General features: G+C 41.7%; 1 protein-coding gene across 1 annotated transcript in view; it reads right to left on the reverse strand.

The window, feature by feature from the left end:
* The window catches only part of LOC113028244 (protein kinase C epsilon type-like), a 52710-nt gene extending 32619 nt beyond the window's left edge, over nucleotides 1-20091 (reverse strand). The window contains exon 1 of the mRNA XM_026178356.1: nucleotides 19685-20091. Within this exon, the coding sequence (XP_026034141.1) occupies nucleotides 19685-20029 (345 nt within the window). The 5' untranslated portion in view covers nucleotides 20030-20091. The remainder of the gene's footprint in view (nucleotides 1-19684) is intronic.
* Nucleotides 20092-20553: the final 462 nt, after the last annotated feature.

Here is a 20553-nt window from a genome sequence, read left to right on the forward strand (position 1 = left end):
AAAACCATCGAGACGGCCAGACTGGAGCTTATGATGGGCCAGTTCTGGCTTAAGCAGGGTTTATGCTTTCCATGTTCGTATGCCTGCTTTTTTTGGGACCACACGGACTTGTCTGCATAGAATTTACATTACCAATGTACCAACCACACATGCACCCAGGCAGCGAATTTCAAACGGACTTGAAAGAAGTATAACAGGAATGACTACTCGGCTGTCGGGTTTCTAGCTGTCCACATCCGTGATGAGTATAATTGAGGCTTTATGAGGCTTCTGGCTTTTAACACATCTGTTACTGACCTTTTTTACACTCATATTAAAAACAGTCTCAGTCAAATCAGGTGACTTAGTAGGGATCCACCGATTCCCATCCTCAAAAAGTGGATCAGGTGAAAACAGGACAATTCAATTCAGTTTATCTCGTTCTGCTGGGGAGTGAGCGTAGGTAGCATGGAGAAAGCTAAAAGTATGAGTTGCAACAGTCTGGATGCATTTCATGCTTTCTCTGCCAACAGTTTCTTTGTTTGCAAAACTTTTTGAGGTAATCACAAACCACAAGTGAGTCAACACAACTCAACATCGTTCTTGAACGTAGCCAATATTTTGGTATCACGTGACCGCCCAAAAAAGTTGCATTCCCATATCCCAGTAAGACAAACCAGTGATTCAGTATCTGCATATGAACAATACACACACCACAAACTGCCTAATAATACTCATCATGGACGCTGTGAATGCTGGCTTTGCTTCAAACTGAAGGAGAATAGATCAGTACGGCTTTTGCTGCTTTTACTGCTTTAGCAAGCAAACACACCTGTCTCAATAAAACATGAGAGTTAACCACTTCTTGTTTTCTATGATTATAACCTCACCTCTATTTGAATTGTCATGGTAAATGGACTGGTTCTTATATAGTGCTTTTCTACTCTTCTGAGCACTCAAAGCGCTTTACACAACTTGTGCATTCACCCATTCACACAAGCACATTGTTCTAGGTGCTGTCTAAGTAACATTCACACACATTCATACTCCAATGGATGCATCGGAGAGCAATTTGGGATGCAGACTAGGGGAAGCCAGGAATCAAACCACCAACCTTCCAATCAGTAGATGACCTGCTCTACTGCCTGAGCTACAGCCACCCCAAATGTGTCATGCCGAAACGCCCAGCAGTCCATTCATGACTAAACAAACGTAACACGAGTCTGCTATTCTGAACCATGAAAGATCCCTCGAGCTATTCACGAAGCCACAAGAGCATTGTACTGCATCAATAGGCTTATCAGTGAGTTTAATCATGCAGTATCTCAGAAATAATTTGGTCAGGTTTGGGTTGTTATACCAACCTGAGCTCTGACAACATCAGGAGGAAAAATAATAACTTGCTCTTTTTTGACTTGGTATTACCTCATTAATTTTGTTGCTAGAAAAAAAATTAAATAAATAAAATACAAATTTAAAGCTGCAACATGTTGTAGGCTTACTCACTACCATCAGGTTGAATAATTCAGAATCTACTGAAAACTGAGCCTTTAATGTAAAAGTGAGGCCAGAAAAATGGGAACATTTTGACACCAAGTGTGCCTTTGTGTGCTACAAGCATTCTTTCACACATCCAAATTCTGTAATGTAGTTGTAACAGAATTGTACTAGTATTATTGAGGTTTCTCACATGGCATCACACACTCTTTGCTTGAGAGTTGTCTGCCGCTGTTGTCTAGGATGTGACGCCACCATGTGCTAGGGAAACAACAGGTTGGCAATGGTAGCTAGCATATTTCCACAGTTGCATTTCGTTTTTTCTTTTATGATCCTGTGCAAATAATTGCTAACTGCTAGCCGAGGCGTAAGACAACTTGAAATAATGTGACTCCAACCGAAAAGCTAAGGCTCTCCTTCTAAGTAAAAAGTTTTGCCAACATGTTTTATAAGGTGCAACTACAGAGAGTAGCTAGCTTGTTTCCAGACAAGTCCTTCTCTTCCATTCAACATGCTAGCAACCAAAACAATCATAAGAAGGCTTTGGCTAACTGACTGGGGAATACACATGTTTTCCCCTAGCAACATGTGATTGCCAGAGGGTCACTGACATGTGTGAACGGGGCTTTACTTATTTGAGCCTACACTGTCAACATAGCTGTCACAAGTCCAAAATGGCAGACAAGCAAAGGTCACATGACTGAAAAACCTCATTAGTTCAGAAAGCTGAGTAACGTTATGTTTGTAAACATCTCATTAACTACAGAGGCTTGCATTACCCTTCTAAAGGCTACCTAGAGGCTAGCATGTTAAAAAAAATCCTCTAATAAAGCAAAATCTAATATTTTTTTGCCACTAAAATGTTGTTTTTGCCAGTTATGCTGGTTGTTTTCAGAATATAACGCCCTGCTCTGTTTCTGATGATGTTTTTATATCAACAGTGACTCAAATGACGAGTGTCATGGGTGAAGAATCATCCCAGATTGTGTCTTTCCTTCCTTATTGTCTCTTTTTTTAATCATATTGTCTTCATAATAGATGATAAACAAAGCTGGAAAAGTTGGCTGATTATGTAGCGATGGATCAGATCACATTAAGGCTATAATGAGATAAGAGGTGACAGTATCCTATCCTAGGCAATAGGCCATATGTTTCTTTAATGTAGCTTAATTTCTACTTTTTTACTTGTTAATTACAGGTAATACCAATCATCTGTATCTTTATTTTTATTTTTTTAAGGACATACCTTGATTATTTGAGTTTAATTGACAAGTTAGGCCAAAACTGACATTTGTATTAGGTTATTTATGAATAAGCTTGTCTCTTCACAAACTTTATTATATTATGGCTCAAGTAATTATCACCGGCTATTTTCCTGGTTACATCATTAACTGTTCAGCCGATTAAGCGTCAAAGCGTGGAGAGAACAATCTGTTTATTAATTTTCTCCAACTGATTAATCGACTGACCACTTAAGCACTAATAACTTTACATTACTGTGACAGGAGATTGCATCCACATCACCAGCCCTGTTAAATGAATTGTAATGTGACTTGGATTTAACCTCCTGCGTGCACAACCACACACCAACACCGAGGTTCCCCGCCTCACCAACAAAAGATGGGAGGAGGGAGAGCCGGAGAATCTAGTTCGCCTCATTAATCTTGTTAGTCCAATTAGGACACTGATACAGCCAGAGAGATAGATAGCTTCACAAGCCCTCTCTCTCTCTCTCTCACACACACACACACACACACACACACACACACACACACTCACACATACAGGAAGCAGAGTGTGGTTGAGCTCTCAAGGCGTCTGGGGATTTTAAAATGGACTTCAGAGAGACGTTAGCGTTAAACACACGTACAGTCTTAACTCTCTCGCATCGGTTCCATCTCCTCGCTCTCCAAACACAAAAATACACTGCTACAATAAAAGACACACACCATATGCAGCAGCACCGACAAGCACTCAACCAGGCAGACAGGGCACTCAAAGCTTGCATTATATCAATACTGTGGAGCTAACCCCCTCCCACTCTCCATCCAGCTAGCTCACTATCTCTGTCCAGCCAGACGGCTCTCTGTGTCTCTCTCAGGAGCATTTAGTCTCAGTGACAGCCTCCCACATCCATCTGTCAAATAACAAATTTCGGCTTTGAGAGAGCTCGACCGCATTCACACGATAACATGTGTGTGTCTGTGCGTGTCTGTGTGTTTGGCCCTCTTTCTAACAGCAACTCAACTCACACAGGAGGCCCCCGCTGAGTGAGACAGCATGAGAGTCATGCATCTTTAATGTAACATCACAGACGGCTAATAATGTAAGAAGAGCCGAGCTGTGGCGGCGGCGGAGCGAAGGTAAAGCTGGAGGACGGGAGAGATTCTCATTCTGCGTTCAGACTGCAACAAAACCCGCCCCTCACCACAACCCAACGCTCCAACAATCCCGTAGCGTCAGGCAGGAGGCCAATTAGATTTACAACAGTTGATGTTCCCCATCAAATCATCCAGCCCGTTCAGTCATCTTAAGAGATCACAACCACTCCAGATATGTGCGTGATATCCAGACAGTCTGATGAGCAGTCCCCGTAGATCAGACAGCCGTCACCGTTGGATGAAAACACACTTCATAAAAATTCAAGCTGCACGAGGTGGCTGCACGATTGGGGAGAAATATCCAATTAAATATAAGACATCGCTCTTTTTGAAGGTCCTCCTCTTTTAAACCAGCTCCTGAAAAGGCAGCTTTCATGTAAACACTACATTTGTTCTTTAAACCTTTGTTTAGACTCTCACATATGATAAACGAGGTGTCATCAATTGAGGTGTAAGATTTTTTGATAACACCTTCATGCTCTTAAGCAATAGTTATGATAGGAAAATTGGCAAACTAACAGCTTCACAACATGTCCATAATTTATTTATTTTTTTTTTTTTTTAAATTTACTTCCTGGCACAGCTAAACGAGAACCTTGATGCCAATTTATATATTTGTCTGATAAAGGAGGATAAGGAGCTGGCGAAATTTTGCTCCATACAAACCAAAATAAAATCCACCGAGTGGAATTTCTAGCACTCAGTAATTCAAATGTTATAGTTAGAATATTAAATTTAAAAACTGAGTAAAAAAATAATAACTTGCTGCCGTACAAGAGTCGTCTGTGTGTGAGTACTCAAAAGTATAAAACTGCCAGACCTTTTTTTTTAAAATTGATTACACAACCGTGTGAGTAGTTTCATTTGTGACCTTACTCTCCACTGTTAATCAGATAATTCCCAAAAAGTGGAAGTACTGGGCCTCTGGGGAACGACACACACATATAATCACTGTGTTACCTTACTTAACTTAAGTCTATACTTTTTCCTGTTATTTTTCAGGACATTTTTTATTAAATACCAATGAGTTCATAAACTCTGTGCTAACTACTTTTATTATAATAACTGAAAAAAAAAGCCTGCTTATTATTGATAAGATTAGAATTCTTAAATGGAGAAAAATAGCAATATAACTTTTGGTTATTTGTGTAACTACAGTTCTCAGAGGTCCACCCATGGCGAGACATTGAAACGCAACTCCGCCTAGTGTCTCCAGAGTGTAGTGGTTTATAAATTCACCTTACATGTAAAAGATGTAAGAAGGATCCCAGTTTGGGACCAGAAGGAAACACAAATGAATGTGCTGCTTGTGTAAGGAAGGGGTTTACTACCAAAGCAATAGTTTCAGAGACATTTAACAACCAAAACTGTGGTTAAAGTCATACATAACATAGAAAAACTGGCTAAAACAGGCAGAGAAATACAGGTGCACTCCTGGTTTCACACAGAAAGAGGAGACAAGGAGTGTGCATTTCACCTTCCCATTTCTTCCCTTTCACTGGAAACATAAATTAAACACCCTCAGCAAACATACACCCTACACATACACACTAAAGGTTGTCCTGATTTGGCTTTAGTGGGCAGTGCACCATATTTCTCTTTGTATGTGAGCGTATATCTTAAATCCAGACTGTCCTACTTAACCAGCAGGTCACCGAGGGGTGGGGCCCATGATGTCATTGTCCACAAACAGCGATTGTGAGGGAATGGGAGTCTGGGGGTCAGGAGTAAAGAAAGGCATAATGACAATGTGGCTGTGGCTGTGACGATAATCGTGTCTTGAAAGAGACAAAGTGGAAAGGCGGGGAACAAGGTGACGGTGTCATGATGCTGCCTCTGTGACTATAGGATTATGTTAGTGCTCAAGGATATTTTTAACTTTGGATGTTTTTTGTTTTTTTTAAGGCAACAAAATATATAAAGTCAAAAAGGTGGATCTCAGTTGTTTTCATCTTATAACTTTCTGCAAACTGCATCTTTTTTGGGAGGTAGCAGCAGATGGCGCAAAAGAGGCTAGCAAGACTTGTTAGTGTTTTCTATTTTTAACCCTCCGGCAGTTCATTCCCTCAAAGTGGCACCGGTTCTTAACCTTTTTACGACTCTGACATCCACTAAAGGACAAAAATATTTTTTGGCCCTCCTCCCCATCTAAGGAAATGTCAAATTTAGATGTGCCAAATACCATACTCGGTAATTACAAGCTGTCTTTAACATACTTGTTGGTTACCCTAACGTTGGTTGCAGAAATGGGAGACAATATTGACACCAACCTTCCCGGTGTAACGCTGAACTTTGGAAAACTAAAACTTTCATGTTTGTCCTTGATTTCGTTCAGAGAGAATTGCATCCCCCAGTTCGCAGCAACGTGGTTACCAGTGAGCACAGAAAATCAAATTCTGCAACTTTAAACGACAGTGAAGAAAACGGAGGCGATGCTCAGGACTAAACGTCAAGGCGAGTGACTGAAGCAACTACCAATGACAGTGAAATACTGATGACTGACATATTACAAGGTGCTAAATTAATTACCAAAAGGTTACCTAGGCAACCCGGGCCTGAAACTCTAACTGGAGCAAACAACCATTAGCAACAAAGCAGGGCTACCTATGTGGACGCCCCTTCCGGGTAACAGACCTTCATGGCTCTGTTCTGCTTTGCTACCTACTGCAGCTACAGCTCATCTAGACTTTTTATGGCTATCTAATGTTGAAAGCAGGCACATGGGGCAAATTCACGCACACACTGAAAAAGATTTACTACAAACTAACAACCCATTAGTCAACCAACTTAATTAGCATTTTCCTGTCTTCTCTTGATGCAGCTCCTCCCCCGCTTATCTGCTAGTTCCTGTGGGAGACTGCCTTACTGTACCCCGCGCCTTGTCTTCAATGGATTTACTGAGTCACTGCACTTTTGTGGGGGGTTTTTTAGCTTTGTGATATTTTGTGCAACTGAATACCACATATATCCGTGACATTTGCACGCCGACTAACACATTTGCAATACAACCTCACTTTGGCACAACTGGATTTAAAATCTGTGGAAAGAACTATGTATACAGCCAAAAATCTTTTGTTCTTCCGTGGCTACACAGTCACCATTTGTGTCTACGTTTTTTGAGAGTAAGTCAAATTCCTTCTGTGGATTAACACGCTTGATTCTGATAGCATACACAACATAAGTTGTAGCCAAAGCTTGACTTATGTTGCTGCAAAAAAGTGGTAAATTATGAAATTATGATGTTTTGTCCACATTTGTGCAATCGATACATTTTTGATTTACAAACTGGGTGTAATTCTGTAAGTAAGTAAGTAAAATTTTATTTATATAGCACCTCTCAAGATAAAAATCACAAAGTGCTTCACAGAAGCTAAAACCTAAAAATAAAAATCAACCAAAAGCAAGTTTAAAAAGATGAGTTTTTAGCTGTTTTTTAAAAGCGACCACAGAGTCCACAGATCTCAGGCTCAAAGGGAGAGAGTTCCACAATCTGGGGGCCACAGTTACAAAAGCTTTGTCGCCTTTTGTTTTCAGCCTCGTGTGTTGGACAACCAGCAAGCTCTGGTGACATGACCTCAGGGACCTGCTGGGAATGTATGGATGTAAAAGTTCACTTATATATGTTGGTGTTTGTCTATGCAGAGCCCTGAAAGTCAAGGTCAAAACCTTAAAGTGGATTCTGAATTTAACGGGGAGCCAGTGCAGCTGAATCAGCAGGGGTGTGACATGGGAGTACTTGGAGGACTTGGTCAGAAGCTTTGCAGCAGCGTTCTGTACAACTTGCAGATGCTCCAAAGATGCTCCAAGTAAACAAAGAATTCCAATAATCCAGACGAGATGAAACAAATGCATGAATGACAACTTCCAATTCGGAGCGCGATACAATGGGACTCAGCTTAGCAATGTTTCTCAAGTGATAAAAACAGGAGCGAACCAGAGATTTTACATGAGCATCCAAAGTCAGAGCTGAGTCAATAGTAACACCAAGCTTCCTGATAGACGGTTTGGCAAATGTAGCAAGTGGACCCAAGTTTTCCATAACACTAGGTACAAAATTTTTAGGAGCACAAACAAGGACTTCAGTCTTCTCCTCATTTAGTTGAAGAAAGTTTCCAGCCATCCAACCTCTAATGGAGTCTATGCACTTATGCAAAATCTGTAGCTTGGAAACATCATGGTGCTTAAAGGAGATATATAACTGAATATCATCTGCATAGCAGTGATACAAAATGTCCTTAAAAGTGCTGAATAAGTGTTGAAGAGGAAGTAAATACAGCAAGAACAATAAAGGCCCCAAAACTGAACCTTGTGGCACACCATAGGCAAAAAAAAGTAGAAGAGGAACTGTACTTAGAGGTAGCCACAGAAAAGGATCGTTCATGCAAATAGGATTCCCTGTCACAGCCAAGATATATATTCTTCTCCCTGACCTGCGACATTAACATTTTGATCAGATCGCCTTAGAGTCAATTGTGAAGAAATTTCCTGACAGGCGCTCTTGAGATTGAGATGAAAAAACAACTGCAAAGCCGTTGCTGCTGACATAAAATGGTTATAAGTTCAATATTTACACTAATATAACAAATTCTGAAACTCTACACCGTCTGAATTTGTCACTTGTTTAAGATTTCTTAGAAATATGCAATGCAATAAATTCTGGCAGGCATAAACGGAGCCTATAAAACATGTTGTACTAAAATATTTGGCTTCGTAGTTGTAAAACAAAAAAGAATTTAAACTGGTTAAACCATCTTTTAAACGGATGTTGGTCGGTCTCCAATTGTAGCCCTTCAGTCTTTAATCCCGGCTGCTGTGTTGGAGCATGTGAGTGTATCTGTGCTGAAGCCAAGTGTCAAACAGTGGCTGGCTGACATCTGACGTGGCCCGTGTCCCAGCGAGGAAACGTTACACTGTGTGGTCATCACGTCTCAGAAGCTTCCAGCAGCCTCGCAGCTTCGCCCTCCAGCCTGACATGTTTACATGTACACAGAGCTTACTTCCACGCCTCATCTCCTGTCCTCTCTCAGTCATCACCACTGTTTTCCCCCTCCTCAGACTCGTCTTGCTACCTTTGCACCAACTCTGTTTTCTCTGTCAACTGAGAACTTTTTTTAAAAAACACTACCAGGAGCTATTTTTTTTTAATTGCTAAGGAAGCGATAAGCTGGTGGTAATAATCCGGTCGTTAAGTGATGACGTGACGAATCCTACTTCCGGGCCTAAAGTAGTCTGTGTTATTATGGCTTTTGTGTTGTTTGATGTTTAATGTTATGTATTTTCTTGTATTTAATCTCAAAAAGCTCCTTCATGCTTCATGCCCTGGAGGACGGGGCTGTGGCCCCCCACACCCTCTAGCAGATCATTACATGAAGGAACCTTTTAAAAAACAAAAAACAAGCGCGTCCATGCTCACAGGTGTACACACGGGTGATCACACACACAAACTACACCCTTTTTGGCTCCTACCTCAAAGCACACTGTGTTCTGTTGCTCTTATGTGCTGCACAATAATGTTTAATATTTAGTATTTACTGTCATATTCCCATATATCATTGTGATGTTGTTTATTCTATTTGTTCTCTTCTGCTTGTTTTCTTTTTTCTTTCTCAGCAGGTGACCCAGGTGATTGATATATGCATTTTTTTTCTTTTTTTCTTCTTTTTTTTTTTCTGCTCATTCTGTTGGTTTTTGGTTTTTGCCCTTCTCCCCCATCCCTCTTCTCAGCTGTTTCTCTTTCCCTCTTTCTTTCTCCCCTTCTTTCCCCCAGTCAAGTCTGTCCCATATTCAGTAAGTGAAAATAAAATAAACAATAAAAGGTGAATCAAATGGACCATTACGGCAAGGCTGGGATGGTCAATTTGGTAAAGTAAATCCGTTGGGCATCTTTCTTTGCCTTTAGACAACAATTCTGATGGCAAAAGAGCCAAACGGGACAGGCAAAAAAAAGAAAAAGAAAAAAAAGAAGAAAAAAAAAAAAAAAAAGCTCCTAAAACAGTCAGTGATCACTGACCTCCCTCGGCTTTAATTACCGCTAATCATTTATTTAAGCTCAGTTTTTAAAACCTTACGATGTAACTACAGCCCAGCCCATGCAGCAGTATATGAATGACTAACCTCGTATTGTGGATGGATTATCTCAGTTGTTCTCCTGGCTGAAGTTTGGTCCTTTTACAGCATCCTGCCATGCGATTACATTTGTTCCTGACCACCGAGAACACTCACATTAACTTTTATCGAGTGGAAAAAAAAAGTTAGCTTGTTTATATTATGCTAACACAGCTGTGTCGCTAATGGTCACGTAGCACATCATTATATACCAGCTAGCCAAACTTCAGTGACCCTACAAACGTCACTGCTGTTTAGTTTTCTGTCTTCATTTATGTTGGAAGTGATAACAGAGCTGTACATTTTAATTTGTTTCCAAAACCCCGCAGTCAGGACATGCTATATTGTATTTAGATAGAAGCTAGCGAGCTAACTTCCTGCTAACTTCTAACTCTGTTAAATAAATTCCGTTTTCATGGATGCCTGGATGTTAAACTCAATTGTTACACCTGGTAGAGCAGAACGCTGATCATTTTATTAAAGATGAAAGACTTTAGACAGTTTTTCAACTCTCAGTAATGCCATAGTGATCGTTTGATATATGGACCTGCAGCGGAGTTTAGGCCCAGACACGGCTAGTGACGTCAGACTGAACAACCGGATAGCCAGCCTGACTTGAATATTACAGCCTGCAACTGTGCACACTCACTCCTTGTTGTTATTAGAATTAAATACAGTAATATAAAACCACAATTAATAATCCACAACTATTGAATAAATATAATAAAAAATAATACCAGATAATCTTATGAAGAATTTAAAGCATCATTACAAAAAAAAACAATCACTAAATGGATCTTGTAGGATCTGAAATGTTACCTCTTGAGATTGTTTCAGAAAAAAACATAATTAAAGTAAAAATGAGCAATTTTTAGTTTGACTATTCCAAAAAAAAAGCACTGACTGCATTGTTATGAAAGTCCAGTCACAGACTGAGCACCACCAATAGATAAATCAAATGTTGCTGACCAGACCTTTGAGAATATATGGACGCCCTTCATCATCCTTCATGTCGAGAATTTGAATATATAACAAACTGAGGATGTTTCCCTCCGCTCTTCTTTTCTTTTTTTGTTTTGTGAAGCTGCAAAACAGAAGCCTCGCCCTTCTGTGTGTGTGTTTTCCTTTTCTTTTTCTTTTTCTGGCAAAAAAGCTTGAATATACTTTAAACGTACAAGATGTTCTGATTTATGGCTGTATTGTGTTAAAATTTAATAAAAACGCTGCTGCAAAAAAAATAAAAAATAAAATAATGCACAACAATCATAAGGGCAAAACGTCACGGTAAAAAATAATCTGTCAAACATAAACAGCTTGTAACATTAATAAAGTGAAAGGCATGCTGGGTAACAGGCTGTTAACAGCTGGGAGACAGTGAGGAGAGGTGGAGGTTTAGAAGAACAGAGCCAAAGTAACTTTCAACCAATAGCAGAGCTGTTTCTGCAGTCTGCACGCCTTTCAGGCTTCAAGAAAATGAGGCTCTTTTTTCACCATTTCTAAGTGTGAGCAGGGCCAGAACAGCAGGAAACAAGGTGATGGTAACGTGTTACTCGAAAGTACCTGGAGTTTTTACCTGGAGATAGAATCGCTTTGGTGGAGAAATTTTGGAAGAATGAGTGCAAGTGGAAACCATTCTGAAACCTTACAACGTAACCTGAGCTGTAAGCTATTGTGCACCTCCCTGTGAATGTAAGTAACTTACTAAATGTAAGTATTTGTTCTCTGCACATTGCTTTGCAATAACGGTCAATCGCTAACGGTAATTCAAGCTTCTGGTTGCCTAGGTAATCTCTAATTACCTAAGCAACTGTTGGCGTGTCCACCACCCCGCTGGACACGAATCTACAATATCCTTCACTGTCATTGGTATTTGTTTAATTCAATTGAGAAACATATCAGCAGTGGTTATTTTGCCCATCATCGCTTGGTCTCTGCTCACATCACTGTGAATTATTTCCTGTGCGTACACCCCTTGACTCTAAACCTCTGCCACAAATATGTAAGCGCCTCAGAGTAAATTATTTTACAGAATAAGATTTCCATGGTATCATTTTTTTGTAGACATTATTTCTTTGTTCTTTGTTCACAGGGGCAGCACAGGGGCACCACAGGGGACTGTCCTCTCCCCCTTCCTCTTCACCCTCTACACCACAGACTTCAGCCACTGCACAGAGACCTGCCATCTTCAGAAGTTTTCTGATGACTCTGCAGTGGTTGGATGCATCAGCAGGGATGATGAGACAGAGTACCGGGCTGTGGTCGACTCCTTTGTCACGTGGTGTGAGCAGAATCATCTGCAGCTCAACGTGGCAAAGGCCAAGGAACTGATCGTGGACTTCAGGAAGACCAGGAAACACTTGACCCCTGTTTCAATCCAGGGGGTCAGTGTTGACATTGTGGAGGACTATAAATACCTTGGAGTACACATTGACAATAAACTGGACTGGGCTAAAAACACCACAGCACTTTACAGGAAGGGCCAGAGTCGTCTCTATTTTTTGAGGCGACTGAGGTCCTTCAACATCTGCCAGAAAATGCTGAGGATTTTCTATGAGTCTGTTGTGGCCAGTGTGATCCTCTATGCTGTTGCATGCTGGGGGAGCAGGCTGAGGGTCGCAGATGCCAACAGACTTAATAAACTGATCCGTAAAATAATTTCCCCCAGGGATCAATAAAGTATTCTGATTCTGATTCTGATTATTTCTTTTTTCTTCTGTTAAAAAAAAGCAACCCACCCTAAATCTATATATGAGCTTACAGTCAATACTGTAATAATTGCTAATAATGGAGAAAGCAACAGAATTTCCTCTGCAGTGTATGTGAAGTAAAACCACCAAACTGCAGGGCTGAAAAAACTGCAGATCCTCTAATGGCCACTTGGGGCGAGTCAATCCCACTGACAGATTTTGAATTTTCAAACATATTCCAGTGAAGCATTTCAGTCACGAAATAATAAACACAGCTGCTATATTGAACAGAAAACAATACATAAATGGCGGTGTAACTAACCTGTGTGTCCTAAACGGTACATTACGCCGTTGACGATCTAAACAGCAACTCTATTTTGTGACGAATGATTAATTACTGTTTTGTTACTGAGTAAAACTTGTCCAAACCTGCCTGAGGCTTGATTTACAGAGCCCAGTGGTTGATGCTGTAATGTCGTGTCTCACCGACTACCTGAATACATCATCGGCATAATTATGCTGGTGAGTAAAGTGGAATTTCCCTTGAAGAGTGGGCACGCAGCACAAGGGAACCCTTTAAGTCTCTCTACCTTTGAAGGCCTTGAGTTTGAATCACTCTTCCTTCTAAAAGAACTAAAACGCTGCTTTTCTTGCTTTTTTCTCTGCCCTTTCTTACCCCCTGACCCCCCCCCCCCCCCCCCCCCCACCAAAAGAAAAAGGCTCCTACCTACCCATCTCTCTCTCTCTATCTCTGATGTGTCTGTGGGTGAGTGACTGTCACCAAGGGGACGGGGCTGTCACTGTCACCATGGGGATGGGCTCCGTAGAGCATCTCAATTACTGAGTGGGACAATTAATAAGCATCAAAGTCCTGGTTAATATTTCACCAGCAGCACAAAGCAGGAACCAGCGCTTGGGTCCCGGGGAGATGGAGAGGTGGTGGAAGACAAAAGAGAACAGGAAGCAGAGGGGATGCGGATAACAGCGCACATACGACAGAGATGGAGCGATGACGAGATGGGATGAGAGAGGCAGCAGAAGGCCGGAGGAAGTGAGAAAGATGGAGCTGAGGTACACATGCCTCAGTGTTCTTCTGAACAGCAGGAAGTATGCCATTTGGCTGTACTCTGTGCTGGGTCTCACTGTGTATTACTGTACACTTCGGTTTTTGTCACTGATCTGCTCTAAGTACTGCAAACTCTGCCGAGGTTTCAATAATTCGTACACACTAAAGTGGTCTATTTTGCTTATTTTCTTGAAAGCGACCAAATAATGTCAATATATGTGCAAATAATTCCTATGATGCAAAATCTCAGGCTTCAGACTGCTGAACCCTGGGCTGTGAGCACAGAAGCTCCACCCACCCACATTGGGAGGGGCAGCCAATCACAAGAAAGACGGGTTAAATGGAGAGCAGAGGAAGCTAAAACGTTTGATTCAGACAGAGAATGGATGGATGAAAGGTCCAATGTAAGAGAAAAAGAATATATTTTAATTAATGATTTAGGTGATCTTCTTCATAATCCAGTTGCCCTCTCTTCCCCCTATTAGATTGCCAATTACTGATATTATTGCTGCTTAGAAGGGCAGTGGTTAATATACAATGATAGGGGTAGCGTGATCCAGGATCCATTATGCAAACTGTATTAAGTCACAGATTTTGTGGAGCTCTATACTGTTTTTTTTCCTTCAGACCTGGCGTTCTACTGACTTGTTCAATGGCCCTCTTTGCACACAGCAGACTTAATGATCATAGTCCAAGAACAAAAACATGGCACTGCAACTGAGCACAAAAGATTTCTTTTAGCTAGGCTTAACTGAATATTAAATTATTTTTGTGTCTTATGGAAAATCTTTTGCAAACTCAAAAAACACGATGTCTACAGAATGGATGAGCTACTGGATGAATATAGTGGCTATGAGAGACTGGACTGGCTGAGTTCATAACTGCTAATTTAATGTTGTGCCTTGAGAATTCAACTTGGTAAATAATTACCTGCAAAGCACAAATGTAATCTAATCTAAGACTAGTATTTGGCTCAAATCACTGCTTGTTCCCCTAATTTCTGTCTCCTTTTTTTTTTTTTTTTCAAAAAAGGAGGAGGTTGCCGACCCCTGGCCTAGGCTGACAAGCAATGTCAATTCAGAAATCATATTTGACACTGGATAACATATATCTGTACCTGCTTTTCATTTGGAGGCTGCAAGCGGTAACATCCTTCATCTCCCTGCTTTGTTTAAGTCCTTCAGTTCACTGATGTAACCTGGTTTAAAACCAAAATAATCCCAGATGGGTGATTCTGCATTTGCTGAAAATGGGACGGGGAGTGGGGGGATCTATCTGTTTACTTAGTTTAGTCTTAAGCCCTTTTTCCATTAGTACCTACTTGGATCAACTCAGCACGGTTCGCCACGGTTTTCAGCGTTTTCCATTAGGTCATAGTAGCTGGTACCAGATACTTTTTTAGTACCCGCTCAACTGGGGTTCCAAGCGATCCCAGCAGGCACTAAAGTGTGACATCATCAGACTGCATGCCACTGACTGGCTGGTCAGTAGCATCACTCGATGAGTCAAGAAAGCCTCTCGTTCATGAAAATTAAAACAGCCATTTTTGAAACCCAGCAACTAAGGAAATGGTTAAAACAACGCCATGGTCCCCCAGTCAGACGAAAAGTCACAGACCGAGCAGCAGGTTTCACTTGACGTCCACCTTTTTTGTAGAGTTCGTGTGCCATATTAATAACATTGTGGGACGCTCGGACATGTTTCTGTCACGACAACCACGCACATTCGCTAGTACCAGATTGTAGTGGAAAACCAGTCAATCCAAATCAAGTCATGGCGATCCGTGGCGAATGGCAAAGGGGCTTTAGTTATCTATCTCCAACTACAACATATAGCTAATGTTCATTCAAAAGTCAATATTAATATTTAGCCAATGAACCAAAGTAAAAGACTGACTGTTTAAATTGATGACGGCTAAATTTGGCTAAACTTTTCGGTCAATGACAGGGATTAATGTTTGGTCGGTGTGCATCCTGAGGGAGGAATGAATGCACGGTACGGTAATCCGTTAGAAAGAATCTTCTTTAGGATTCTAGGTTTTTAGGATTCATCCTCTGGGGATAAACTTTTCCAAATTCTGACCAGAACTTTGAAGTTACATAATTAGTTGACCAAAAGACAATCTGTCATCATTTTTGATTGTCATTAACTGTTGAAGCTATTTAAAAAGCCAGAATACCTAAAGAGCATTTCATTCCACCTTAATAAGATGCAAGCAGAGAGTTCCCCATGCGGCTATGAAGGTCATTCATTACTATTTTGTGACCTTTTAAGGGTCAAATAAGTAACAGATAAATTTACCATGAAAGAATTAGTGAGCTAGATTTAAAGCCTTACCACCCAGTTTAATTTGCTTGCTCATTTTTACATACAGAGAGATTTATACAGAGGGTTTGCATCCACCACCGAGCAGAAAAGGTTGAAAAGATCTGATTCCAGAAGTCATTCTTGTGTTAACAGTATTCTCTGTTTATCCCTAATAATGTATTTTTTGTGAAACATACAGCGAGTAGTGATAAATCAGTGTGTGAGAGGCAGGCTGGCCTATTTTATTTTTATTTTTTGTATAAATGAGTTTAAAAAAAAACTGAAGAGAAAACCCTGTCTGATCTGAGTCAGACAACCTATTAACGAGTATACTATATTTCCCACCGCTACCTCCTTGTTGAGACTGAACATCACATCCTTCCTTCCTCGCTTAAGACAGAGGCGCACGAGAAGGTAAGAGCATCAGGAGGAAGCAGATAAAAGAGGAGTTTAAGGTGCACGAGCGAGGCAGGAAGAGGAAGATGATGGGTAAACGAAGGGTGGGCGGGAGAGTGGGGGTGTTCTTAAAGCTGAAAGATGAGCTCGCTGCTGAAGAGGGGAGGATGAGAAAGACTCGGGAGGCAGAAATGGTGAGTAATGGAATAATGGGGGGGGGGGGGGGGGGGGGGTGAGAGGGACTGTGTCGCTCTGAGGCAGATGTACTGACGAGCCGGCTGGCTGATCGATGGGATGTGGTCAATCAGCACATTGATCCATATGCTCTGACCTCACTTTGGATGGCTGAGGGGCAAAGTGGGTGCCTGTGTGTGTGCTGGTTTATATACAAGTGCGTGTGCTGACATAGCATAAGGTTATGTAACTGCACATCAATTAACCCCCACCCCCCGTTAAGGAAACCTAGTTTGGCAAGCATGAAATCATATACACTTTCACATTCGACACTCATTAACAGAGCTCACACTGACATTTTTTGCAGCATTGCATCATGAAAATAAGCTTCCTAAGACTTTAGATTTGCGATTAATTCACCACAATGAGCATTTTGTTGCCCCTCTTTTTTTTTTTTAAGATTACATCACGGTCATATGTTAATCCAGCTGAGAGCAGGGCCTCTATTAAATACTCTTACTTCAAAGAGGAAAATGACATTTCACAAAATAAACTGTAATAATATTGTAATAAGTGGGTGCTGTGATTTCATATCCTCTTCCAAAGGCCTGACAGTGGATTTTCATTGTGTGTGTGTGTGTGTGTCTTGCCTGAAACAGTTGCCTGAAAGGTAGAAAATTATCAGAGTATTTCACAATGTGCTTTGGAGAACAGTCTGCCGTTATCCTCTCCCCCTCCCAACTCTGTCCTGAAATCACCTTCATTAGCCTTTCGTCTAACATAAGGCAAGTTGACACAAAATGAGGGGAAGCAGTGGAACGAGATCACATGTTATAACTGGAGACAAAACTTGCAGACCTAAAACAAACAGCTCTTTATTCCCTTACATACAAATCTATGTGTAGCAATCCAACATCACAGTCTTAACGTTAAATGATGGGAAACCATAGTATAGTTTTCTCCTCTGCATAGCTGAGTACATCTCTGAAAGGACAGTAAAACTAATAAATAAGTAAAAAAACAAACTTATCTTGAGCTGCAATGCTGCGTTTTCGGAGGGGGGTTAAAGAAAACAACAGCTCCTGTTTCTGCGAGTGCAAAGAGACAGGAGGAATGCGATGAACTGTGAAAGGGCGACTGCAAGTCGAACCTGAGATGCCCAAACCAGATGCAATGCAAGTCCGAACAGCTCCTGTGTCACAGATAACGAGGGTAAAGCTGCATGATAATAGAATGGAAAACAAGTCGCCCCTACATGGTCTCATTTCACATTAGAAAAAGACGACTCCATGACTTTGGTTGGAGGTTGATATTGGCATTTATAGAAAGTATAAGAGTAACGGAGACAGAAGAAACACCCTTCAACCATGTTATGAGTGTTGATGTTGCATAGTTCAGCCACTAGAGGGCACTCTGCAAATTCCCCGTTGGAAACACTTTCTTGTAAGGCCACGAACACAACAAACAGCTAATCTGAGCAGAGTGCAAATAACTTAAAAATGACCACACGTAACAAGTGTTAGGGAAATCCGTTTCTCATGAAAGAAAAACCATATCGGCCGATATGCTGGAATATTGGATTCTTAAATGACCAAATATCGGTATCGGCTTTTATAATGTGGTATCAGTCAGACTCCAGCTGTTATATCCATACACACCTGCAGTGTGACAACGACAGACTGCAGCACAGCTAAGGAATATGAATAACAGAAGTGGAGGCTCTGACGAAGAGCTCAGTGCAAATGTTTGACACTGGAAGAGAGCATTTAATAATAAACATAAGGTAAACATCTTCTTCTTCCTTCTTGATCCTATCCCTAGCATCTTCCTCCGCATGTTCTCCTTCACAACATCCACGAATCTTCTCTATGGTCTTCCTCTTTTCCTCCTGCCTGGCAGCTCCATATTTAACATCCTTTGTTCAGTATATCCACTATCCCTCCTCTGCACATGTCCAAACCATCTCCGCCTTGCCTCACTAACGTTGTCATAAATATGAAGGCCCACTTCATTGTAAAAGGCTCTGAACTGAAACCAGAGGTTTCACTGGATAGGGATGGTGTCAGTCTTGATACTGAATGAAACTAGAGTTAAACATATATTTGTTACCGATTAAAGTGGACATATTGTGTAGCTGTTAAGTGTAGTTATATTTCTGTGAAGGAAAAAATCAGTGCTGCAGACTTTTAAGTCGAGCATTACACTGGACCTTGGTGCAGGCCCTTGGTTTATCTACCTTCTGAAACAACCTTTTTCCCCTTTAAATCAACTAGCCTCTCACTGGCTACAATTCACAAACAGACGGTTTGAACATCAGGTTACAACAAGAGAGGAAACTTCAGTGTGAAATGGAGCCTTTAGGAGATAGATGCTGGTATTGTAACATGAAACTGGTGGTTTAGAAAAGTCTTGTTCTGAAGCAATCACACTCTTATCATTTTTCATGTTTTTTAAACTGACTATACGGAAAGAGGGGCAGATTTGATTGTGAAACCAGCTAACAACTTGTCAAACGTTAGCCGACTGATCAAAATCTTCCAAAATGGACTCTAGTAGGTCCGTAACCATGAGTATCACCCCCTGGTGGATATTACAAAGAATCTTGGTTGAAGGTACTGTCATGTTAGTTTCACTTTTCAGACCTGGAAGCCACCACCATCTTTTATACTGTCTGTAATAGGAACCTGAAGCTGGAGGGGAGGGCGGACCTCTTGTGAGCAGAAAACAAGCATAATAAGGTCCTAAAGTCCTCGCCATCATATTGTAGTCTTTTTCAGTTTCACCCACTGGTGTGGCAAAGGCTCACGTTTGAATTTTGGGAATAGAAGACCAACAGTATTGATTCCTTACGCAATAATAACCGACAGGTGAAACCTGGGAATACTTTTTCCTAGCTGTTCACTGTGAACAGGAACATGAAACAAGCAGTCAAGCAATGGCATGCATACCACAGCCTAATAGACCACATAAAATACACTATGCAGATACAGTGTTTAGGATTTCCTTCCACCTGCACATGCAAAACTGTGGCTTTCACCTACAGACACGCACACCTACACACACGCATACACAGCTACAGATCAAACGCATACCCAGTCTTCGTAGTGCCTGGTTCCGTTCTGCAGCAGGTCCTCCAGCTGGATGGTGCAGTTGGCCACAAAGTCATCATACCCGATGGGTGCATCGTGGAACACTGACAGCTCCAGGCTCCTTCCCTCACGCACCTCGGTGCAGAACTCCTGGTGCCAAACGGGACTGTTGGTCTTGGTTCTGGTGGCGGTCTGGCCTAGTCGGGTCTGATCCAGATTCAGAGCCAGGTAGGGGTCCAGCAGGAAGGAGCCGCTCTTCCCCACTGCGTGACGCAGCGCCCATGGAGTGGGCTTTAGGTCCACCGCCTCACAAACCCGCACCTTCAACAGACCACTGAACACAGGCATGGCTGCTGGGAAGTGTGTGTGCGTAAAAGGATGAGTGTGTGTGTGTGTGTGTGTGTGTGTGTGTGTGTGTGTGTGTGTGTGTGTGTGTGTGTGTGTGTGTGTGTGTGTGTGTGTTTAGGCTAGTCTGCCTGTTCCTGCTCCTGTACACAGAGTGTTTCCTTCCAATGTGCGGGGTCACTGCACAGTCCTGCTACATCCCATAATGCCGCTGGCTCCTTGGACTCTCAGTCTAGTACAGCCATATCAGAACAGCTCGTTATCCACACACGCGCGCAGAGACGCCAACAGGGCAGCTGACTGATCCCCAGCAGACTGAAAAACGCAGAAATAACGCGGACTCACACCCTTCAGGGGTCTCCTGGTGGACGCTCTCCCACCGAGGCGGCTGCCTTGTTTGTTTACGATCGGTCTCGTGAGCCACACAAAATTCCTGTTACCGCGGAAACAGAACGGGGTATGAATGTCTCTGATCAGAAACGCAGGTTGACTGGCTCACGTTCACGTGAAGTCCCGGAGCTTCCCCG

Source organism: Astatotilapia calliptera, chromosome 8, assembly GCF_900246225.1.
Source record: "Astatotilapia calliptera chromosome 8, fAstCal1.2, whole genome shotgun sequence".
Taxonomy (NCBI): domain Eukaryota; kingdom Metazoa; phylum Chordata; class Actinopteri; order Cichliformes; family Cichlidae; genus Astatotilapia; species Astatotilapia calliptera.